This window comes from Syngnathoides biaculeatus, chromosome 4 (assembly GCF_019802595.1).
Source record: "Syngnathoides biaculeatus isolate LvHL_M chromosome 4, ASM1980259v1, whole genome shotgun sequence".
Lineage (NCBI taxonomy): Eukaryota > Metazoa > Chordata > Actinopteri > Syngnathiformes > Syngnathidae > Syngnathoides > Syngnathoides biaculeatus.
In genome coordinates this window covers 28,490,268-28,516,744 of record NC_084643.1, presented here as the reverse complement: position 1 = coordinate 28,516,744, position 26,477 = coordinate 28,490,268, and the positions used below count along the sequence as shown (strand labels likewise).

Here is a 26,477-nt window from a genome sequence, read left to right as displayed (position 1 = left end):
CTTTGATTTACTGTCATGTAGATAGAGAATGGACTTATCTAACTTGCCAATTGGCTATTGCTGTCTATATTTTATTTTGATGGTACAGTTTCTCCAAACATTGGCAGGAGAGTGTGGGTTTGAGTGTGGATGTGTATGTGTGCATGCAAACTCTTATTTTATGACTTCTTTATGGCATCTCTGACCAAAAATGCAATATCTCCAAGATTCTGTCCTCACTGCAGTGTCCTCCAAAGATAGAATCTAGTGCACATATAACGTATAAAACTAGGATACACACAAATCCGTTTGAACTCTCTTACTTGTTAGGTGTTGCAGAAAAGATGAAAAATAAAATCTTTGGAAGTGGAAGTGAGGAAGAGATCCAACGACACATGTAGGTGAGTTGGAAAAGTACAATAGAAATTGTAATTAATGGCTTCCAGGAGTGGAGTAAAGAAGTCATAAATAACTACTGACACGACTTCTTCTTTTGATGTTTATTGAGGATGATCTTCGTTAAGGCCGAATATTTTATACTGCTCTTGTACCAGACATCACATTGTTTGTCAAATCGTACATACAGTGAAGAAAATAAGTATTTGAACACCCTACTCTATTGTAAGTTCTCCCAAGGGTCTGAAATTTTCATCATAGGTGCATGTCCACTGTGAGAGAGATAATCCAAAAAAATCCAGAAATCACAATGTATGATTTTTTCCAACAATTTATTTGTGTGATACAGCTGCAAATAAGTATTTGAACACCTGTCTATCAGCTAGAATTCTGACCCTCAAAGACCTGTTAGTCCGCCTTTCAAAGTCCACCTCCATTCCATACAATGAGGAAGACTCGAACTTGTAACATGGCCAAGACCTAAGAGCTATTCAAAGACACCAGAGACAAAATTGTACAACTCCACAGAGCTGGAAAGGGCTACGGAGAAATTGCCAAGCAGCTTGGTGAAAAAAGGTCCACTGTTGGAACAATCATTAGAAAATGTAAGAAGCTAAACATGATGGTCAATCTGAATTGGAGTGGAGCCCCATGCAAGATATCACCTCGTGGGGTCTCAATGAATCTTAGAAAGGTGAGGAATCAGCCCAGGAATACACGACAGGACTTGGTCAATGACCTGAAAAAAGCTGTGACCACCGTTTCTAAAGTGACTGTTGATAATACACTAAGACGTCACGGTTTGAAATCATGCATAACATGGAAGGTTCCCCTGCTTAAACCAGCACACGTCAAGGCCCGTCTTAAGTTTGCCAATGACCATTTGGATGATACAGAGGAGTCATGGGAGAAGGTTTTGTGGTCAGATAAGACCAAAATGAAACTTTTTGATCATAATTCTACTAACTGTGTTTGGAGAAAGATGAGTGATGAGTTCCATCCCAAGTACACCATCCCTACTGTGAAGCATGGGTTGGTAGCATCATGCATTGCGGGTATTTTTCTGCACATGGGACAGGACGACTGCACTGTATTGAGGAGAGGATGACCGTGGCTATGTATTGTGAGATTTTGGGGAAAAACCTCTTTCAGAGCATTAAAGATGGGTCATGGCTGGGTCTTTTAACATGACAATGACCTGAAGCACACAGCCAGGAAAACCAAGCAGTGGCTCTGTAAGAAGCATATCAAGGTTCTGGCGTGGCCTAGCCAGTCTTCAGACCTAAACCCAGAAGAAAATCTTTGGAGGGAGCTGAAACTCCGTATTTCTCAGCGACAGCCCAGAAACCTGTCTGATCTAGAGAAGATCTGTGTGGAGAAGTGGGCCAAAATCCATCCTGCAGTGTGTGCAAACCTGGTGAACAACTAAATGAAAAAATGTTTGACCTCTGTAATTGCAAACAAAGGCTACTGTGCCAAATATTAACATTGTTTTTTCCCAGGTGTTCAAATACTTATTTGCAGCTGTAGCACACAAACTGTTAAAAATCATGGATTGTGACTTCTGGATCTTTCTTTTTAGATGATCTCTCTCACAGTGGAGATGCACCTACGATGAAAATTTCAGACCCCTCCATGACTTCTAAGTGGGAGAGCTTGAAATATAGCAGGGTGTTCAAATACTCAAATACTATATTTTCTTCACTGTACATATTTGTGCAGTATAGTGTGAATTATGCCTCTGGAGAACTCCCAAGACATGAAAAACTGTCTTACTGTGCTTGAAAATGTAAGTGTGGAAGAAACTCATTTAAACATTGAAGCTAGTGATGATCCAAGACTCTTGCACAGTACTGTAGACCAAATAAGAAGAACTTTATTCTTACTCATCTGTTGACACTGAAATTCCACTCCAAAATACTTAATACATTCATATTATAGAATGGGGTAGTGGCTTACTTGTTTGCCTCATAGATGAAAGGCTCAGACCCTTGGGGTTTTATCTGGGTACTCTTGCTTCTACCACATTCCAAAAACATGCATATTTGGGGTAAATAAAGATTTGAATTTACCCATAGAAGAGAAAGAATGTGAATGCTTTGGTCTCTACGTGCCCTCCGAATAACTGGCGACCAGTCCACACTATACTCCATCTCTCACCCAAAGTCAACTGGAATCATCTCCAGCTCAACATAGTGAGGATAAGCGGTATAGAAATTAAATATGTGGAAGGACACAATAATGTCACACTAATTGCCTTTTTATTGTATTATCCAGGTAAATCTCGTTCCATAACTTGTGAAAATGTATGAGGGGCTGGGGGGGTGGGATGTTTTTGGTTGTTTAGCCTTGACACTAAACAAGTAGTAAATACATTTGATTAAACGTTTGAGTTTGTTAAAAGCAAAGAGACATTCATCATAATGTTTGCCAAGTGACTTTAACAGGCTCGCTCTCCCATCGCCGTGGCTACAAAGGGTTGCCCTCTCGCTGTCATCATTCAGCAAAATCAAACTTGACAGGGGTCTCGCTGCAGTCTTGTTTCTTAACTTTGTGCTGGTGGGAAGGGTGGGTTGGACCAGGAGGGCATTGAGGGTCTCTGTTGTCGTGGCGACCCAAGTGGGAACATTAGGTTGTTTGTTAAGGCAAATTGAATGAGAGCAGACGTTGGCAGGGGTCATAAAATGAATGCACACTTCAGTAAAAGATATGGAGAAAAGGACCACATGTGAGAAGGAATGCTGGGTGGTCCTCAGAGAATGCGGGGCTGATGAAGAACTGGAGGAGGAGAGCACAGGTGGAGGAGTTACAAGGAAGGAAAGATTACATTTAGGGAGAAATGAAGACTTGTTGTTTATATGGAAATGCTTAAAGATAAGATGTTTTAATGATCCAATTTTAGAGGATGTGTATGCGTGTGTTTATTCAGTGTGGGACAACATGTACAGGAAATGCCAGTGTAATCCCAGAAGCCTGCAATTTCAGAGTTTATCACTCCTCTCTCCTCTTCCTTTCTCCCACTCATCTGTCATCTATCCTTCATGCCCCCCACTCCTTCCCCTCCTCTTTTCCTTGAAGATACTTTGCTGTTGAGCTTTTAAGGTTGAACACGTTCTACTGCAGGACGCGGGTAGACCTACTGATATCAAAACAAAAAGTACAGTAGTGTGTTAAGCAACGTGTATGGTGCCGGTGAAGTTAGTCAACTAAACTCACTTCACAATAAGCAGCAGGCTTTCACGCTTATGGTTCTCCCAGTTGACGTTTACTGTCAAACTAAACATAAATATTAATTTCAGAATTTAGTGTATTTAAGAACAATGTGTAGCTTAGCCATGAGTACATTATCTTAAATCTAAGACTAGGATAAAATGTGAGGTGCATTTGTAACCCTTTAACCAACTGATATTTGAACTATGGCTGCACGAGATATTGTTTGAGAATGCAATGTACAATTGTGCAATGTACAATTGTACAATATACAATCGCAGGCTACTGCGCAATGTTGGTGTATTGATATGCAGTCAATCAACTGTAATATTAATAAGTGACCAGCAAAGGCACCTGGTTGAACATGCTAATAAGATTAGCAGCAATGTTACAGTAAATCTATCCAATAAAAGGATACACACGTAACAGTCCAGTCTGTTACATACTTTTTTTTTTTTTTTAATGATAATGATGAATGAGGACACACACAGCTACACAACCAGCATTTACTGTATCTCACTTCAGAATGTGACAAAAGGACGCATGTCCCAACATTCGGGAGTGAGGGCATTATTGAAAGGACAAACGTCACGTGTAAACAACAATGTATCACACTTAAACTAACACAGTAAAATATAGAAATACTAATGCATATGTTAAAAAATAAGTGTAAAATAACTTAATTAAATACAAATGGATAGTGCTAGAAGATGATATTGACTGCAGTATAACGGGCCATGAAAATAAATAATTTTAATTTCATGTCTGGCTGAACTGTTGCTTAATGCTACAGTTCATTTACATGCAGCTAGACTTAACACAAATGACCCTATACTTTTGTGCTCATCTGAGCATAGTTTTTTCTACAGAGATAAAAAGCTAAATGTGTACTTTTTCACATTGTCCGTTGTCCTGTTTTTCACATCTTAATAAATTTCGCAGATTTGCTGAAAATCACTCGTTATTTTCCCAATATCATCCAGCCCTCATTTGAACACAAATGATCCAGCAAAACATTTAGACAATCAATAATAACAGTAATTTATTCTTGTTTCCTCTGTGAAGAGCTGAGATAAGATGAGATGAGAGGACCTGAAACTTCTACAGACATCCATATACTGTATACTTGTCTGAGTGTCTCCAGGTGGACAAGGTGGGCAGCAGCATAATGTCGTTTCAGTTGATGCAAGTAACATAAATTTTTAATTCTATAGACACGGCGCAAACTCCTGTCCTAATGAATGTAATTTCACAATACTCAATAACCGTTTAGGACCTGAGGACAATAATCATTGGATCCTTTTCGATGGAATTCTTTTCCTTTCTTGCATGATGTACAACTGCAGTTGTTCAACAAACAGTCTTGGGTCTCTGTTGTGATATTCTCAATGGGACACAGTTCTGGATTGCTCTCATAACAGTTGCAGAATGTAGAATGTACTCAATGCCTTGCTGAAATAAGCAGAGGAATTGTCCACAAAATCCACATAATGCTGCTGTGGCGTTTCAACCAAGACTGCCCGACAACATCCGAAGTCTTGCGGATCCCATCCAAGCCATCGGTCCGACCATGAGTAACTTTTTGACCAATATGATCACTTCAGCTCCAGAAATGCAGAAAATGGGCAGGAAAAGCAGACAATTGCCAAGAGCCCTGAGCTGAAGGTAGCCACAAGAGACAAAGAAGATTCTCCCATGTCATTATCATTTTCCAAGCTGCTTATCCTCGTAAGGGTCACGGGAGTGCTGGAGACTATCCCAGCTAATTTCAGGCGAAATGGAGATTAGACCCTGAACTGGTCACCAGTCAGTAATGCCAAAACAGCTGCGACGACAATATGTCGGGAATCCTCCACTTGGGGCCCACTACTGCTCATGGTTGTTTGCTCATTGGGGGCCCCCAAAACATTGTGTGGTTCGTTATCAACCACAGAATTTAAAGCTTCGATTTTTTTCTCTTATCCATCAAAATACTAAAAACTACTAACCTAGCTTTACTATACACCATCCAAAAATGAGGCGAGTTGGTACTTTGTAGTGGAAAAGCAACAAATACAATATGCATACATGACCACACGACAAATTTTAACACGCTAGCTTCCGCTACTATTGTACATCCAGAATGTTGCAGATCAACTTATTTTACTTTGACTTCCTTATCAGCTTTTTACATGTGAAAAGTCTGGGCTGCTTCCTCCTGTTGAAATTAGCCACTTCCATTTAATCCTGGCTAAAATACTAATACATAAATACACAGGGAATTCTGCCTTAAAACACAATACACCACGTCGAGCATTAAATTGCTCAGAAAGAAATGTGTTAGCTGTCTAATTGATCTATGTGGTGCTACTCAATAACCACCCTTTGTGATAACAAAGGTTTATAACCCAATACTAAAAAAACAAGCAGTACCATCTGATTGCTCAGCCTCACGATTGGTCACCTGACTTTCATCTGTAAGCATTTTTACATTTTATCATGATTGGCAGCACGTTTGAATACTTTCCAAAATGTCATCTATTCCAGCTATGCAATCTTCCTCCCTCGCTCTTTGCATCCCCCACTGTGATTTACGCCGCTCTCAGCATCAAGAGGGCTGTTTCACTCTCATTTGACCTTGGCAGACACTTAATTACTTTTTTTTTGTCCACTCTTAAACACTGAATTTTCCAGACAAGCCTCTCCTTCCAAGACTATAGCCCACTCAGCTCAATATTATACATTTTAGATTTTTTCGTACAGTTTTCTTCTTTACAATCTTGCATCAATCAATCGCTGCCCCGAGGGGAAAAAAAAAAATACCGTTCTCCTCAAACACCCTCGTCTCAAGGGGACTATATTATGTACTCCACCCAGTCATATGTCATGCATATCAGTTACTGTGAATCGGTGGGTGGACCACAGCTCGTTTGGGTCACAGAGATATGTACAGAATGCAGTACTTAAAGTTAATTCATTAGTAATTGTCATTTTTCTGTATCTATTGATTTCAATGCAAATGAATGAGCCTTTTTTCATGGTGTTAAAATACATGCTTGCATATATCTGACCTGTGTGGTTGCAGGAGCTCTTGTGGACAAATCATTTTCTGAATGGAAATACCTGAGCCGACTGAGACTGTGCAGTCACTCCACTGTAACTCATACTCTATTGTGGACAATTATATTTGTCAGATGGACAGCTAAGTGCAGCTCAACTGTCAAATTTAGGACTGTAAATCACTGTTGATGGCGGCATTGTGTCATTTTGGATTGGAGACCATCACTGCTTTTTGCTAGAAAATAAAGATTATGCGGTGAATCTCTCCTTCTCACATCAATGATGAGGGAAAGTAATACAAACACCTTGAAAATTGGACGAGATTAGGTACCTCAGACTTGAGCAGATTATGTATGTGTATGGGTTAAAAATATGAGTGGGTAGTAGAACGTGTGTGTCGTGACCGTAATAATGTATGACACAATTCATGGGCGGAAGTGTCAAAAAAAAAAAAAATCACTCAAAACTTGTAGTTAGCCAATGTGACTTTCTGCATATTTATTTGTTGGTTATCTATAAATTAACAATTACTTTGCCATCAAAGGCCCTTACCCACTGTCCTTTTGATGTTTCAGGTGTCAGAAAAGCCAAAAAATAGTAAAAAAAAATGCCACTGCTCTGCTGGACATAAGCTTTTTTCCCCTCTGCTTTTTGGTCAGAAACATATATTTTCTACTCCTGATTACTAAAAGGGGGAAAAAAACTAGACACAACCTTGTTTTCGGAAGAAAGAGGGGAGTATACAGTTTTTCAAGTTAAGTTTTTCAATATTCTGTGGATATTGAAAGGGTAGTCATCACACTCTAAAATGGCTGTCAACTCCTCTGAAAATAATTTGCAGTAAATGAGTTCATTGTGATTGTCTTTTTTTTTTTACTTTGTATAATTTCACAATAAATCATTTACTTCAGTATTTGCTAACTATATGTTTCATGATCATTTTGAGTTGTTCTTTGGGAGTCCACACTGGTGTTCCCACCCACTCTCTCAGAAATTCTCACTAAAGGGGGCCAATTTGTTGACTCCTTGAGACTACTGTGTTTTCAGCCTCTCTTTGCAGCGCAACAGACTAGATGCTAAGAGGCACAACACACTTTACCAGTGCGCTCTCTCTCTCTCTCTCTCTCTCTCTCTCTCTCCCTCTCTCTCTCTTTCATTTTTTTGCACTCACTTGATGTGTGTGTCAGCTCTTTGGCAGAGACGTTTTCACATAAACCTCATCTGTTGGCAGCCTTGATTTGACAGCCACATTTCATCAGCTCATTCAGGAGAATGAAAGAAGCAGATAGAAAAGGACAAACTTTGACACGGATGGGTATTAAGCGTGACAATTACTGTAGATGAATTTGTCATGAGTGTGCAAAATGTGCTTTACGACTACCAAATTCGAAAGTAACATGGCTATGATTCACTATGAAGGACTTAAATAGGGTTTATACAGAAATTACACAAAATGTTTAATCACTATATTACACTTTGGCTGGTGGGGTTTGATTTAAAACATTTATTTCATGAAAGTACAATGCAGGAATTCCTTCCTTGATGATCTACAACTTTGTTCAGATTTTGAAGCAATTTCTCACCATACAAAATTATTTAAATTATTTTATTCTTATCATAGTACATTTTAAAATATGTATTAACTGTAAAACCATTTCAGTTAGTTTTTACTTTTTTAATATTTCGGTCAGTGCTCAACAAAAGGTAAGCGGTTGTCGTCGTTGTTTCCCAGAGGACATTTAATCCAAATTCCCCACAAATGAAAGTGGTTGGATGTTTTGTGGTGGTCGGAGGGCCTGAATGTGGCCTGCGACTGAGTGGCGAGCGGTTCAGGGTGTAATTTGCCTTTCCCCCGAAGTGACCTGGGATAGGCGCCAGCACTCCCATGACCCTTGTGAGGATAAGTGGCTAAGAAAATGGATGGATCTGTCTATTTAGCATGGTTGTTACAGTTGTTTATGTCTATTAAACCAAGAACTTCATAAAAACAACTTACAAGTACAGTGGTACCTCTCTAATAATCTCTAGTCATGAAAAATTCAGTTTACGAAATGCCTCCTCGCAAAAAGAAGGAAAATTTCAGGAAAGGGGAAAAAATAGATTCGCTGGATTCGCAGCCCCCAAATTCCATGGAACGTAAACTTCCTGTATTTTGGTTTGAAAATTTTACAGCTTGAACATTAAATAACTATGTAGTCTGTTTATATGAATGTACCGTGAAAAGAATCAGCAAATCATTGGATTCTGTTTTTGTTTTGAACATCCCAACTTCATTGGAATTAGGGGATATATATTCATCAGTCACATTTTTTAAACATAGATTCATAGAAAAATTGAGAACAAGCTATTTCTGTCCATACTTACTAGTAAGTCAGCACCATTCCTCTGTTGTCTGAGTTTACTCTTCAGATTTCTCATAGCATATTTCTCTGTAGTCCAGACAGGAATGCGTGTGTTGCTGGGCTTGCCACATACACACTACACTATATGAGTCACAGGGGGTATTACATGAGTAACACACAGCACAAAAAGAGGAAAGACAGGCAAGGATTTTGGCAGGACTTCTTTTGCCCATGTTTGGAGAGAGGAAATGAGCACTTTATGCCGTTGGGGACGTCTCAGACTGAAACAGAAGACAGCGAGGTAGACGAAGGACTAAAAATAGCACTGGGATCTCAGGTCTGTGCTAAACCAAGTCTGAGGGGTGACCAGGTTTAAGGATGAGAAGGGAGGAATAAATGTCTAATGGAAAAAAAAGGTGCAGAGGTTGATGTAGTTCAAAATGTAAGCCGCATGCGCACATGGATTTGAAAGCATTGTTTTTAATTATAGTTCTGACACCATAGCCAGTGTGTGTTTACAGCTCACCAATAAACCAGCCATCCATTTTCTGAATCGCTTATCCTCATGAGGGTCACGGAGGTGCTTATCCCAGTTAACATCGGGCAGGGGGCGGGGTACACCTTGAACTGGTTGCTACACAATCGCAGCAGAGCTTCATCAAGTTTAAAATATTTCCTCGAACAATCACTGCTTCCACGAAAACGGGAATTTTGAGTGAAATATTACGCATCCCCTCGACCCAACCCATTCCAAAAATTCACCAACCATCTATTAATACCAACAAAGTCCAATGCAGAATATCAAATGAAAAGGCTCTCCTCCCTCAGATAAGCTTCTAGAACTCATGTGTGGATCTGATGAAGCAATGCACTGTCCATGTTGGGGGGTGGGGGGTCTCACTAGCCCCGAGTAAGCAGTGTGCAATGTGCATTTAATTGATCAATGGCTTAGATATTCAACTGCATTTGCATGAAATACAGTTGTTTTACCAATAATCACGTATGCCAAAATGTATTTCCCCTTTAACTATATTTAATTTCCATATGAAAGGAGAAGCTTCAATTTTGTAAATTAATGTTTTTTTTCCTTTTACATTCCTGTAAGTTTCCTTCTAGTTAATTCCAATAGCAAGTTTGCGACTTTGAAAATACTACAAATGTTTCAACCCTACCACTGTATTTATAGCATCTTGAAGGTATTGGAGTGAATGAGTAATGCTATTATATGTGATGGACTGGCATTCATTTTGACCCCTTTATTTTCGTGTATATGTAATCAATCAATAACTTCAGACCGTTCATTTCTTCCCCTGGTGGCATAAACGACATGAATGAATAATATGGGTGAACCTGGAGGATTTTCCTGCCATTAAGAAATATGTATTTTGAAGTTTGAGCATAAGGATTGCTTTACTTGTGCTAATGTAAGCCTTAAAGATGGATTAAATACATATGGTGATGGAGATTGGAAAAAGAGTACTGTTATTTATGGCCACCAGACTGAACTGGGACCGTAAATATAATTTTTGTGTGTTCTTTATATGCAGAGAAAAGCTTTTTTCTTTGTTTTTGTATGCCTACACGAGTCCTACAGTTCATCGTCGGTTTCTGTTATGTTTGTCTTGAAATGCTATAGCGCCAGTGTGCATTACATAGACATTACAGTGGCTCTCATAGTCCAAAACAAACTATCCCCATTGTTGCTGGCTCATGGTTCGCATTTCACTGTCTGCACTTGTGCTTGCCTTCTGTACTCTTTCTTTTTCCCTGAGAAAGAGTGCTTTTTATTCGTTCGTAGCTCCTTGAAAGGCTTTGGCGGTGGTGGCCATGCATGCACACATTTCATGTATTAATCTATTATTGTTGTTAAGAAGATGACATCATGGTGTTTTCCTCACTTTGGGCCCTCCCTCTTGTTTTCTGTCCTCTTCTCTTCTTCCTCTCCTCTTAGGTCATGGCTGGCTCAGTCTAAAGCTGCAGATGAATCTGTTTTTCGCATTAGCAGAGCTACATTTACATTGCTGTGTGTGTTTTTTTTTTTTTTTTTGGTGGGGATTTTCTTAGTTGCATTGTCACTGTTGCTTCTGCACATTCACAGTAATGACATTAGTCATTGGTGGTGCACAAAAAGTAAACAACAGCTATTTTTACGGAAATACAGGGCTTTAAATCGGTTTGGCAGGGTTACATTTGATAAGTTTTGAGATAATCCGGTAATATAACACTGAAGAAACAGAAATATTTGATTTATTCCTTGGATTTTCCTTGCATGCTTGTTCATTTCATGCAATTTCTTTACCATCGTATTCGACCATGCTTTACATCTACATCACAAGGCCAAAGTATATGATGACATATTTAGTCACTACCAAAGACAAAAAAAGAAATAAATAAAAAAGCTCAGACATTATTTTCCCAAAATAGTGTATACTGTCATGATCCTGCTGCTCCAGCCTGCGCGGTCGCGCTAATTGGTCGGCACACACCTGCGCCTTGTTTCGGCTGATTATCCCCTGTATATATAGGACCTGGTGACGACTGGTTCTCTGCCAGATTGTTGAGGTTCATGCCCTGTTCCAGCACTCTCGTATCTCTGATCGTCAACCCGTGCGTAACGACATTCGCCTGTTCTCCGACCGACCCCGTAAGCCTGACTCCCTTAATATTCCTGCCTGCTTTGATCGTTCTCCCGTGTACCGACTCTTGCCTGCCCGCTGACCTGCTCTCTACGCCCGACGTCCCAACTACCGCTACTGCACCTGACTGCCTGCCCGATCCCCGACCATTGAATCTTATTTTCCTTTCGGCTTGTCCCGTTAGGGGTCGCCACAGCGTGTCATCTTTTTCCATCTTAGCCTATCTCGTGCATCTTCCTCTCTAACACCCACTGTCCTCATGTCCTCCCTCACAACATCCATCAACCTTTTCTTTGGTCTTGCTTTCGGTCTTTTGCCTGGCAGCTCCATCCTCAGCACCCTTCCACCAATATACTCACTGTCTCGCCTCTGAACATGTCCAAACCATCGAAGTCTGTTCTCTCGAATCTTATCCATCCAACTTTGGCTGTCCCTCTAATGAGCTCATTCCTAATTCTATCCAACCTGGTCACTCCGAGCGAGAACCTCAACATCTTCATTTCTGCTACCTCCAGTTCTGCTTCCTGTTGTTTCTTCAGTGCCACCGTCTCTAATCCGTACATCATGGCCGACCTCACCACTGTTTTTGTAAACTTTGCCCTTCGTCTTAGCAGAGACTCTGACCCCCGACCATTGAATAATAAACAATTTTCCCGATTTACATCTGCATCTCCTGTACCCCTGCATTTGGGTCCTACCTTGGTTCCGATGGGTCGTGACATATATATATATATTTAAAAAAAAATCAGTGGATGAAAGATTTGTTTGTTTTCAAACAAGGCTCATCCCAAGTGGATTGGCATTTTAAATTATACTGTTCTGCAAGTGCATCAGATGCCAATATCAACTGAATTTTAGAACAGTGAGGGTTTCATACTATGTCAGGTGGTATAATCATGCACCATCCATCCATCCATCCATCCATCCATTTCTTATCCGCTTATCCTCACAAGGCTTGCAGGGAGTGCTGGAGCCTATCCCAGCTGTCAACGGTCAAGAGGCGGTGTACATCCTGAACTGGTTGCCACCCAATTGCAGTGCACATAGAGACAGACAACAACCGCACCCACAAAATCAATGAAATCGAATTTAGAGTCTGTAGCCAAACCCTGAACCTCCAACATATGAAGCCAACGTGCTCATCACCATGCTCACTGTGAAACAGATTATGTATTGTAAACCCAACCTAAATTAAAGGAATGTATTAGAACAAGATCTTGTTCTTTGAAGATGAATACCCACCTGATAAAGTATTTTCAGATCTGACTCAGAGAATAACTTTTCCCCAACATCACACTGTCTTCATGCACAAGCTTGTTGAATGTGAGTTGAGAACATTGCACATGGATTTAAGACTCCCTTAGAAGCATGCTGACCTCTGACCATGGCCAACCACGACTGCTTCTGGAATGTCTCGAGTTGCAAGGATCAGTTAAAGTGGATTGAACTCCTAATTCTGGATATTTTTAAGACTAATATATTAGTGTTGTGTTTTTTTTTATGGTTGATCTCTGGAAACGCGAGATTACTTAAGCTTGCGACAAACTCATCCGGAATGCAGTTTGTAATTTGCTTGACTATGTTTAATGACCGAGGGATGATCATGAAGTGGGTGCAGTCTATTGACAGCTGGCGAGATTCTTCCTTCCTTGCATGTACTTGTGTTATCAGACTTTAAATATGTGCTTGTTAACAAACACTAATATGATCAATGTTGTACTTCAGGCTGGACCTTGTCTTATTGACTATTTAGGAGACTGGGCAGACACGCGACATATTTTTACTTACAGGATTCCAAGAGTGGTTTGTTGTTTTTTATAAGTTCATTCTACTGTTTGGCAGCATAACAAATTGCACCCTCCAAAACATCCAATAAGAATAAATCAGCATCTGTCTACACGGCATTCCATAAAATGAGCACTATACCAATTGTGGAAGATTAATTGCAGTGCTGTCATGTAAAAGTTCATTAGTATTATCCTACCCTATAAATCTGTGTACTCTGTAAATATTAATAATTGCCATCACAGTAATAAAACAAAAAAAATCCATGAGAAGACACGTGCGTCTTCATGAGCTATGCATGTAGCTTGGTGAGAAGAGCAAACAATGTGGTAATTGTGTCCTCAGGGTGTGCACACATATCTCCCCCCCCACACGCACACACATTCACACCGATCGACTTTGGCCAGCTTTTGTTCATTGTGCTCACATGGACTTTTTATATCAGGATGCTAATTCAGCTCTCGTCAGCTGCTATCGCTTGAATGCTCAGAGAAAAAGATTCACACTAGGGCTCTTGTGAAGCAAATAAATGTTGTTTTTCTCTATTTACTATTATTGCTATTTTTTTGGAGGGGGTATGATATTGTCATTGCCTGTGCTAGAGCAATATGTGTGGCTTACACAGCGATTAATTCTGTTGCTTTTGAAATACTAGGCTTCTACACAGATCATTTATTGAGTGGTGCCTTTAGATACAAGTGGCCCAACTTAGAGCTTTTCAAACTCGAGATATAAGATATGTGCGGTATGGCAGCAGTGTTAATATTCTTTAAAAATAAAGTTTTCAATGTGTGTATGGACACTCTTAGTTTAAGTTCATTGTCAAGACAAAACATGCAACAATAATTACACAAAACAACAACATTACTCAGCCTTTAGTCAGGAAGTTTAAGGCTAATGCTAACATAGGCAATGATTAGTTTCTACGTAGCAGTTATACCTTTTAAGCAATGGATATTGGAACATAAGTGGTGCAGGAGCACATGTCGACAGACAATATTCTAGTACTCAGTCATGTTGTATTCTTTATCATCTGTGAAGAACAAGTAAATCCCATTTTAGTTCTAGACAGGACATACATACATGCAATATGATTACCTGATGCATTAATTGGTCTTGCAAACTTCCCCATTGTGTGACCAATAAAGGTTATGTAATGAAGGTAATCTAATTTTACTGCCCTTGTGTGATCAAAGGGCAAACACAAGAATGAGCAGCACAATGCGTATTAAACCAAATGAGAATGTATGATGGAAACTGTTTAATTCTATTTAATAAAGTCAATTATGTATGATTTTATAAAGTATTCTACTACAAAGTGCTATTTTTCCTCATTTAAAACATTGCAAGTTTTTTCAGTTTTATAGGGGCCTGTAACAGATTAATGGCATATTTCCTTTCATTTCAGTGGAGGAAGATGATTTGGAAAAATGAGTGTTTTCAGTTATGCACATGGGCAAGGAATGAATTCAACTGCATACTATCAGGGATCGGCTTCTATTAATTATTCATTATATTATTTGTGTCTTGAAGCTACTGAAGTAAACTTGAGAGTACTACTTTCAGCAGAGGTGCAGTCTCAACTAATTAGTGATGTCATTAACGATGGAAAGTTGAGCTCCAGTCACACTGCTATAGCAAGACTCCCTCAGTCAGTATGATTCTGTTCAATACAACACGGTCATGGGAACAGGAGATAGAGATAGAGTTTCTTATCCGTTTTCCATATCACTTGCCCTCATTAGGATTTTGCGTGAACTGAGGTCTGGGTGAGAGCTTCGACCGATCTTTAGCCAATCGCAAGGCACAAAAGGATAAACATATCAAACTCACTTTTACACCTATGTACAATTCAGCCCTCTGGGAAGAATAAAGACCAAGAGAAAACTCACTCAAACACGTGGAGAACATGCCAACTCAACACAAGAAAGAGCCCCCAGGTTAAGATTTGAACTGAGGAACAGTCGACTGCAAGCCAGATGTGCCACAATGTGTTCAACCTGCTGCCGCAGATGTCAAATTCCACAAAATGTACTCGACCTAACTAGGATAAGATGTGTTGAAAATGGATGAATGGATAAATAATCATTTAATGACCATTAATTTTACCCATAATCCAGTGATTATCAAAATGTTGTATCAAAGTCTGTTAAAATCACTCAATCATTCACCTGTAAGAATGTTAGAAAAAAAAAAACTACGACAGTGGCTAAAACAGTTTTGGTTTTTTTGTCCACTACAATTCACATTTATGTATTCAACTCGAAGTACATCACATTTGGATTTGAGTTTTTCAAACATTTTGTTTTTGAAAATGTATATAAGTGCAATTTATATTTAACTTTGCCATGCATTTTAATTTAATCCGCATTTAAGTCTTCTTCTTCTTTTCCTTTCGGCTTGTCCCGTTAGGGGTCGCCACAGCGTGTCATCTTTTGCCATCTTAGCCTATCTCCTGCATCTTCCTCTCTAACCCCAACTGCCCTCCTGTCTTCCCTCACCACATCCATAAACCTTCTCTTTGGTCTTCCTCTCGCCCTTTTGCCTGGGAGCTCCATCCTCAGCATCCTTCTACCAATATACTCACTCTCTCGCCTCTGAACATGTCCAAACCATCGAAGTCTGCTCTCTCGAATCTTGTCTCCAAAACATCCAGCTTTGGCTGTCCCTCTAATGAGCTCATTTCTAATCCTATCCAACCTGGTCACTCCGAGCGAGAACCTCAACATCTTCATTTCTGCCACCTCCAGTTCAGCTTCCTGTTGTTTCTTCAGTGCCACCGTCTCTAATCCGTACATCATGGCCGGCCTCACCACTGTTTTGTAAACTTTGCCCTTCATCCTAGCAGACACTCTTCTGTCACATAACACACCAGACACCTTTCGCCAGCTGTTCCAACCTGCTTGGACCCGTTTCTTCACTTCCTGACCACACTCTCCATTGCTCTGTATTGTTGACCCCAAGTATTTGAAGTAGTCTACCCTCGCTATCTCTTCTCCCTGTAGCCTCACTCTTCCCCCTCTACTTTTCTCATTCACGCACATATATTCTGTTTTACTTCGGCTAATCTTCATTCCTCTCCTTTCCAGTGCATGTCTCCATCTTTCCAATTGTTCCTCTGCGTGCTCCCTGCTTTCACTGCATATGACAATATCATCTGCGAACATCATGGTCCAAGGGGATTCCAGTCTAACATCATCTGTCAGCCTATCCATTACCACTGCAAACAGGAAGGGGCTCAGAGCTGATCCCTGATGCAGTCCCACCTCCACCTTAAATTCCTCTGTCACACCTAAGGCACACACATTGTTCTGCTGCCATCATACATGTCCTGTACTATTTTAACATACTTCTCTGCCACACCAGACTTACGCATGCAGTACCACAGTTCCTCTCTTGGTACTCTGTCATAGGCTTTCTCTAGATCCACAAAGACACAATGTAGCTCCTTCTGACCTTCTCTGTACTTTTCCACGAGCATCCTCAAGGCAAATAATGCATCTGTGGTACTCTTTCTAGGCATGAAACCATACTGTTGCTCGCAGATACTTACTTCTGTCCTGAGTCGAGCCTCTACTACTCTTTCCCATAACTTCATTGCGTGGCTCATCATCTTTATTCCTCTGTAGTTTCCACAGTTCTGAACATCATCTTTGTTCTTAAAAATGGGGACTAGCAAAATTTTCCTCCATTCTTCTGGCATCCTCTCTCCCACTAGTATTCTATTGAACAAGTTGTTCAAAAACTCCACAGCCATCTCTCCAAATTGCTTCCATACCTCTACCGGTATGTCATCAGGACCAACTGCCTTTCCATTTTTCATCCTTTGTAGTGCCTTTCTGACTTCCCCCTTAGTAATCATTTCCACTTCCTGGTCCTTCACTCTTGCCTCTTCAACTCTTCCTTCTCTCTCATTTTCTTCATTCATCAACTTCTCAAAGTATTCTTTCCATCTATTTAGTACACTACCGGCACCAGTCAACACATTTCCATCTCTATCCTTAATCACCCTAACCTTCTGCACATCCTTCCCATCTCTATCCCTCTGTCTGGCCAACCTGTAGAGATCCTTTTCTCCTTCTTTCGTGTCCAACCTGGTGTACATGTCTTCATATGCCTCTTGTTTAGCCTTTGCCACCTCTACCTTTGCCCTACGTCGCATCTCGATGTACTCCTTTCGCCTCTCCTCAGTCCTCTCAGTATCCCACTTCTTCTTCGCTAATCTCTTTCCTTGTATGACTCCCTGTATTTTGGGGTTCCACCACCAAGTCTCCTTCTCCCCTTTCCTACCAGATGACACACCAAGTACTCTCCTGCCTGTCTCTCTGATCACCTTGGCTGTCGTCGTCCAGTCTTGCGGGAGCTTCGGTTGTCCATCGAGAGCCTGTCTCACCTCTTTCCGGAAGGCTGCACAACATTCTTCCTTTCTCAGCTTCCACCACATGGTTCTCTGCTCTACCTTTGTCTTCTTAATCTTCCTACCCACCACCAGAATCATCCTACATACTACCATCCTATGCTGTCGAGCTACACTCTCCCCTACCACGACTTTACAGTCAGTAATCTCCTTCAGATTATGTCTGCACAAAATATAATCCGCCTGCGTGCTTCTACCTCCGCTCTTGTAGGTCACTATATGTTCCTCCCTCTTCTGGAAATAAGTGTTCACTACAGCCATCTCCATCTTTTTTGCAGAGTCCACCACCATCTGCCCTTCAAAGTTCCTTTCCTGGATGCCGTACTTACCCATCACTTCTTCATCGCCCCTGTTTCCTTTACCAATATGTCCATTACAATCTGCACCAATCACAACTCTCTCGCTGTCTGGGATGCTCAGAACTACTTCATCTAGTTCCTTCCAGAATTTCTCTTTCAACTCTAGGTCACATCCTACCTGTGGTGCATAGCCGCTAACCACATTATACATTACACCCTCAATTTCAAATTTTAGTCTCATCACTCGATCTGATACTCTTTTCACCTCCAAGACATTCTTAGCCAGCTCTTCCTTTAAAATAACCCCTACTCCATTTCTCTTCCCATCTACTCCGTGGTAGAATAATTTAAACCCTGCTCCCAAACTTCTAGCCTTACTACCTTTCCACCTGCTCTCTTGGATGCACAGAATATCAACCTTTCTCCTAATCATCATGTCAACCAACTCCTGTGCTTTTCCTGTCATAGTCCCAACATTCAAAGTCCCTACACTCAGTTGTAGGCTCTGTGCATTCCTCTTTTTCTTCTGACGCTGGATCCGGTTTCCTCCTCTTCTTTGTCTTCGACAATCAGCATTTAAGTACTTTTTTAAAATGATTTTTCTGCATTTAAGCGCAGCGTTCATGTTCAAATTGTTGTAGAGAGATGGTTGACATCAAGATAATGGTTTGATTTCCTAGTGTGTTTTAATTTTGAGGAACATCCATCCATCCAATATCTTAGCTGCTTATCCTCATAAGGGTCGCGGGGAGTGCTGGAGCCTAGGCAGGCAGGGTCCACCCTGATCTCGTTGCCAGCCAATCGCAGGGCACACGGAGACAAACAGCCGCACTCACAATCACACCAAGGGGCAATTTAGAGTGTCCAATTAATGTTGCATGTTTTTGGGATGTGGGAGGAAACCAGAGGCCCCGGAGGAAACCCACGCAGGCACCGGGAGAACATGCAAACTCCACACAGGCGAGTCCAGGATTGAACCTGGGACCTCAGACGGCCAAGGCTTTCCAGCTGAGCTACCGTGCTGCCCTGTTTTGAGGAACATTTTAAGCAATTTTTTTCGGTTGACTTTCAAGTTTTCAACTTTTAGGTTGGTAGTAGCAGTTTATTAATGGTTTGGACAAAAAAAAAAAAAAAAAAACATCGACAAGAATAGCGTTTTTCCAAAATGGAGCCAACTTAAATTGCTAACCCACTGATATTCAACGTTACACACAGCTACATGCACCATGAGTGGTATGCAAAAGAATCACGACCAAAGAATCACTACAGTTCTTGTCACGGTAAATTCACGAGACAGAATAGGTAATAGAAAGCTTTCTCGTGCGTATGCACACCCAAAATTACACGCACACATACAGCTCTTTCACCTTTGACCTGGCAGAATAGGTGCTACTGGCCTCATGCACTCGCCATCCACCTCCAGATGTTCGTGACAGTCCCTCCGGAGTCAGAGGGGAGGATTTACTGACACACAGACGCCCACATTCCAATGAGTGTTCACCCCAAAATTACAGAGTTGCATTGAGATTTATGGTTTCTCAACATGAGGGATACCTGCTAAATGCACATTCATACACTCACAGGGGACGTTGTGTTCATAGTTTGAAAGCTAAACTTGTAGGGTTACCCAAATAAGTCAGGATTGGATGAAAGCGTCCTTGTCCGATCACTCGGGTATGTAACTTGGTGATGTCTGACAGAAAATAATAGAGAGAGAGCTTTACGTTTCTTGCTGATAAGGTTATACTCGCTTTCATTCATTTTGATGCTTAGTTGCGTCTCATCTCTGAGTCTCAGCGTGTTTCCTCTTCTGAAGTTTGACAGACTGAAGTGTGCCGTCCAAACACATTTTCACCTCCAAAATGTCAAAACCTGCTTTTGCTCTGTTCTGGTATATGCCACTTTTAGCTGGCATCAAAGCAAAGATAATAATAGATGGTTGCACATCTGCTGAGAATATGTGCTCACTGCCAAAAATGTGTGGAATACATTTTTTTTAGTAGCTTCTTTTGTCAGTGCATTTAGCAGACACTTTGCAACGCTACATAAAAATGCATGTTTGGCAAAAACGTCTGCGTCCAATATGCAATGATAGAGAAAACATGTGTTCCCTTCATTGTTGGATGTGATGGTGATCACGTTTTGGAACGATGCTCATTTTTCAAGCCTTCATACGCGGCTTGACGCACTGTCAATAAAATGGATGTGTTTGGCACGTTTTGTCACGCATCCTGACCTCTTCTACTTCTGTGTGTCAACAGGGCTTTATTCGTATACGAAGGACTCACCAACAAGCTCAAACTAGCGGACTCAGGAGGTAAGTTTGACATATCCAAAATGTCAGAAATGCACAATTTGCATTCCGAAGCGGCTTAACGTTGGCCTCCTCAGAGATGTTGTGCCCGCGTGTGTTACAAATGTCCTTTTTGTTTTGTGATAGTGGGCGGTGTTGCAGAGTTGGCCGGCAAGTTCCATGCATCCAAGCCACAATATGGACTGTGCAGAGTGGGAAGTGCAGAAACAGGAGGCCCCCGCATTGCTATGATTGCCTGGGTAAAAAAAAAAGAAAGAAAAATACACACAATCCGTTTTTTTTTTTTTTTTAAGATAGAGATGTGGCGTTAAACTGACACAAAGAAAAGTTTTCTCAGGATGGAGTGTTGTATCGAAGAACCATCAGGGGGTTTTCATTGAATTGTACCACGTCATCCTGATGATCCAATATTTTGGTCACTTTATTTGGCTATTATAAATGTGGCTGTTTCGCACAAGGCAGCAAATCTCCATTCACGCTGATGCCTTGATTTAGGAGTTTAATTTGTTCCGCAAACCCCCTCGTAACATAAAAAACATTCCAAATCATATTTTCCCATTAAAGGAAATGCTATTATTTCATCCCAACTGTTGTGCTCCTTCTTGTGCTCACACTTTAGCCACTGTGGGGCACTATACAATAATCTTAATGACACAGATGACAAAACGATTTCGTAAGCTGCTGTAATGCTCGGTTTTTAGATAAACAGAACACGTCTGATTATTGTTACGTAGATACCGTTTGTTACCCTGTCAATGGAATTTTGCATTGTGTGTTACCATAAAGCTACCAAACGTCCAAGGGGATGTTGTCATTTTAAATACGCAACATAGTTTTCTTTGTCGACACGGTGGAACAACTGGTTAGAGCATTGGCTTCACAGTTCTGAGGTTCAGGGTTCAAATCGCAGCCCCAGCTGTTTGGCATTTGCATCTTCTCCACATGCCTGTGTGGGTTTTCTCTGAGGACTCTGGTTTCCTCTCACATCCCCGAAAATATGCATTGATTGGAGACTAAATTGCCCTTAGGTGTGATTGTGAGTGCGACTGTCGTTCTTGTCTATGTGCCCTACAATTGGCTGGCAACCAGTTCAGGGTGTACCTCGCCTCTGACCCGATGGTAGCTGGGATAGGCTGTGACACTCCCGGGACCGTTGTGAAGATAAGCGGCTCGGAAAATGGATGGATGGATATTTGGGCTGATAAAGCTGCTATCATATGTAAAATGGATTGTTTTTGGTACACACATTTGCATTAGTGTTATCTCTCAACATTCAAACAACTACAATGACTCCTCTTACTTTGTTTTAATTTCAGATCATGTGAAAATGATTCTATACCTAATAACTTCTGTAAATGTTAAGTCATATAGGATATTATCTACCATCTTTATAATGGTCTTATTTATGTCCTTCACATGTCTATGATGTGAAGTCACAGCATGATCATTCCTGTTATCCCTCCTCCTCCTCCAGTGCGGCAGTATTTGAGTGTTTGTATCCTGCTTTTGTTTGCAGGTCGGTGAACACGTGGAAGAATACCGAAGGACAGAATGTGCCGGACACATTCCAGCCATCAAACACTTCTTCAAGGTTCAGTAGAGTAAATTGTTTCTAATTTTTAAACAGTGGAAGGTGAACATCAAACAGAAGTTAGAGGTTTTGTCTTTTCTTTTGCTTTTAAAAGCTTGTAGATGCACCAAACTGTGCTGGTTTTCCCCAAATTCACTTCAGGGAGAGACATTTCTTCAGGCTTTGTACTCTATATTTACACGTTCATGTAGACTGGGTATTGTTTTGTGAGTTTCCTGTGCTCACTGTGCTTCCTGTCCTATTTCTGTGTTGGTGGTATGTGGCCAGCACTGATACCAGGAGAAGATTTAGGCTAGCCTTGGTGTTAAAAGATTTAGTGTTTCTCCTCCTCACTGAGAAGGCCAGTGGCGACAGGATGGAGGGGAACAGGAGATGAAGCGCTCTCACGGGGGAGGCGCATCAGAGGGGACCCATCCGATAGTTGCCATAGCATAGCATCTCCCGTCTGTTGCGATCTGTGCGTTTGTTTAGTAGTAAGGGCAACTGACCCCTAGGTTTATGAGTTTCCATATAAAGGCATCACCAAGTCGACTCTGTGGAATGTTTGTTGTTTTTGTCAAGTCTGGACCATTGTAAGCCACCGTTGTCTGAGTTTACCCAAACTTCTTTTGTGTCAAGCGTGTGCGTATATGTGTGTCCATTTGGATATTTGTCTGTGCGCGAGTGGTACAATACAATATTTCGCTCATTTTCTTTTTTTCCCAATTGTAACTTCTCACCTTTTCCCACACATCAGTATGAATGCATACACAAATTCTGTTCCAGGGTGATGGTCAACCTAATTTTTTTTTTTTAACTCCAGAGGAAATACAGTGGCGCCTCGGTTCTCAACCACAATCTGTTCCAGAAGGCCGGTTGAAAAGTGAAACATTTGAAAACCGAAGCATTTTTTTCTCATTACAGTGAATGGAAAATGAAATAATGCGTTCCAAGCCGGAAAAATTGTTCTGTTAAATCTTTTTTTTTTTTATTTCCTAGTAGAAACACATGTATTAGTTTAAATACTTTATATAACCAAACCATGTAAGAAATATATTTATTTTTTGGCTTAAAATGTAGGCTTTAGTAGAAGAGTATGCTAGGCTGGGAGTGCATTACCGTATCTGTAGCGACTCGGCCCTCAACCTTGTAAATGTTTTTTTATTAACAAAAGTGCAGAATAACCTTAAACAAGTAATAATGACGGGGAAAAAAAACAGACAAATTGTTTTTTATTTGCACAGAAAGTACGTAACGTACAAAAAAATTTAACTTGCTACTGTAGGAAAGGTTAATGTAACAAAAGAAAAAAATAATGCAAAACAACTGTTTCAAATGTCTTCGGTGGTGGTGACTCGCCCCTTTTTAACAAAGAAATAATCTAATGTGGACTGTTTCTGCCGTCTTTTGAGCACCTTACTGAAGTGGCTCATAACGTCATTGAAATTTTGCAGTGCTCTGCAACATTCTGCTTTGTTAGGGTGATGGAGTTCTACCTAATTATGGATGTCATTCCATTTAGCGTAGATAGCGTTTGTATCTCAATGAAGATTAACTGGAGAAAAACAGAATATATGTGCGTGAATGAGAGGGGCGGAGGAGGAAGACTGAAGCTCCAGGGAGAAGAGATAGCGAGGGTGGACGACTTCAAATACTTGGGGTCAACAATACAGAGCAATGGAGAGTGTGTTAAGGAAGTGAAGAAACAGTCGGCGGAAGGTCTCTGGTGTTCTATATAACAGAAGAGTCTGCTAGGATGAAGGGCAAAGTTTATAAAACAGTGGAGAGGCCGGCCTTGATGTACGGATTAGAGACACTGAAGAGACAACAGGAAGCAGAACTGGAGGTGTTAGAAATGAGTTTATTAGAGGGACAGCCAAAGTTGGATGTTTTGGAGGTAAGGTTAGAGAGAGCAGACTTCGATGGTTTGGACATGTTCAGTGGCGAGAGAGAGAGTCTGTTGGTAGAAGGGTGCTGAGGATGGAGCTGCCAGGCAAAAGAGTGAGAGGAAGACCAAAGAAAAGGTTGATGGATGTTGTGAGGGAGGACATGAGGACAGTGGGTGTTAGAGAGGAAGATGGACGAGATAGGCCTTAGATGGAAAAAGATGACAGACTGTGGCGACCCCTAACAGGATAAGCCAATAGAAGAAGAAGAAGAAGCTTCAAAAGCACAATAAGAAATTGTTGTGGGTTAGCTGTTCGAATACCAATTTTTGTTCAAAACCAAAGCAAATAAATCTTGAAAGTTTTGTTCGATAACCGATTTGTACGAAAACCGAGGTACCACTGTAATTGAAGTACATACAGTATAATCAAAACTAGGGTCAATATTTGTCCACCATAAAATCTTTGTTACCTGTGCAGGTAATGCTGCAAAATAACATTTGTCATGGCCTGCGATACAAGTGTAAAAAGAAGTTCAACCCTGCAGAACCTTTGACAAGATCATGTCACAAAAGTAGTTTGAACCATCTTCCTGTCAAAATAAAAAAAACTTTCTTTGAGGAGCATTTTTGGGTGTCATTTCTTCATCTAAAGAGCAACTTTGTAATATTGAGGAGCAATTTTTTTGCAGGTCACTGTGACCCGAAGCAAGGGTTTTATTCAACCATTGCAATATGACAATGGAATTTAGGTCTGCAGTTAGCAAATATTTCAGTGCTCGGTTTTCCGACAGAAATTTCTATTTAACAATAGAGTATTTGGATATACTATTTGTTTGGTTAAAGAATAATTATGAAAATGTCCTTCATATGATTTTACCTTAAGCGTGTCTATTTGGTACATGCTAGCATGGCTGTGGAGTATCGGACGAAGCCAACACCAGTCCGGCGACATTCCACGAGAGCACTCGCGGCTAACGGCACAGTCGTCGTCACAACCACCGTTGGGTCGCTGCGTAAGCCGCTGACTTACCACAACAGTCTCCGTGGTAAACCTGTGATTCGTAGTTCTGCTTTTTATGTGTTTTTGATTGGCAAAATGCAAATTCTAACTCGCTATCTGGGATGCAAGACCGCTTAATCCGAACATTCCAGCCTATATTCTGATTTCTTTCTCATGTTCTTCTCTCAACATATTTTGTTGAGGCTGATGTAGCAAAAAAAAAAACAATACAAAAAAAAAGAGCTCCCATTCGCTGCTCTGAGGTCTTACGCAATACAGTATACTGACGTTTCATGCAGTGTATTCCTCCAGTGGTTTATTCTCCAAGTGTGGTACAACTACCACATGTGGTACACAAGAATCACTGAATTCAATACAAACAAAATACAAAACTTCAAATACAATCAAACATGAGAATATGAGTGCATAACTATGCATACAGCCAGTTAAAACAAAATCCTGCGCAGTACATTTTAACAAGTACGCTGTTTCATTAAACTTTTCAGTGTATTTGAATTTAACTTTAAAGATCTGTTTTTGTTGAAAATGATTTTTTTAAAATTAGTATTTAACTTTTGTGTGCTATACATTTTAATTGAACCATTATTTCCGTAGTTTTTTCATTTTCCTACATTCAAAAGCATTATTAATGTCCAAAGTGAATAGTGTTTAAGGTGGCTTAAACAAATAAACACGTTGGTTTTATTCCTATAAAGGACTTTTTTTTTTTTTTGAATCAATACCTAGGCTTACTACATTACTATATTTTAATGTTGGTCATTGTGACGGCACTTGGAGAGCAAAGTAGTTTTAATAGTGTATTTGGTGTATAAAGTTCCAGACCTGTTGCCCTAAATCCGTGGTTCTCCAATCTCTTACAAAGTTAGCCAAAGTGTTCTTCAAAAATAAGACAGACGTTTTAGACAGTGTATTTATTATTATTGTAACCTACTGTGGTATTATGCACTGTAAACATTAACGCTGTACTTAAATATGAGAAAAGAAACTGTACTTATTTGAGCAATTTATAATCAATTAAAATGAATTACACTTAAAAGTAAAACCTTTCACCTAGAAAAGCAGTTGTAAAATTTTCAAAATTACAAGCAAACTGTAGTTTTCACTTCATTCCATCTCAATTCTATCTTTCTTTCCATCTTTCTTTTCTTTCTTTGGATACTGCGTGTCTCAGCTGGCCAAAGCGGGAGTTGTGTCAAGGCGAGTCCTGGGTGTGTTCCATATTTTGCTGCAGTCAAAGCTAACATGTGAATAGGGTGCAGATGTTGCCATTGTTGCACATTTCAACTCAAATAACAGACGCAATCCACACGATGAGAAGGTAGATACAAAAAGGCTAAAGAAACAGAAAATGAGTGCAGTGCTGTTGTAACTTTTGTCTTTGACTTAATTTCTACCCACATTATAGCAGCCTGGCACGAGGCCACAGGTTTATAAGGTGGAACGAGAGATTTTCTACTTAACAAAGAACTTCATGTATTGTAAATAAGGAGCAAATATAAAGCCGGAAGCGCTTTTAGTATTTAGCTTAAGTGTCCTTTATTGCTTGTTTGGAGCTTTAATTGGAGAACTCTTGTTTTATTG

The 26,477-nt window shown here is 40.4% G+C and overlaps 1 protein-coding gene across 5 annotated transcripts in view; it reads left to right on the top strand.

The window, feature by feature from the left end:
* The window catches only part of si:dkey-40c11.2 (drebrin-like protein), a 45,807-nt gene that overhangs the window by 7,234 nt on the left and 12,096 nt on the right, over positions 1–26,477 (top strand). For 4 of the 5 annotated variants that reach the window (XM_061817803.1, XM_061817802.1, XM_061817801.1 and 1 more), the window contains exons 2-4: positions 20,365–20,420; positions 20,544–20,656; positions 21,934–22,008. In XM_061817803.1, coding sequence (XP_061673787.1) covers positions 20,365–20,420; positions 20,544–20,656; positions 21,934–22,008 — 244 coding nt within the window. Of the gene's footprint in view, positions 1–11,514; positions 11,611–20,364; positions 20,421–20,543; positions 20,657–21,933; positions 22,009–26,477 lie in introns of those variants that run through there. The other variant, XM_061817806.1, reaches the window with a different exon arrangement.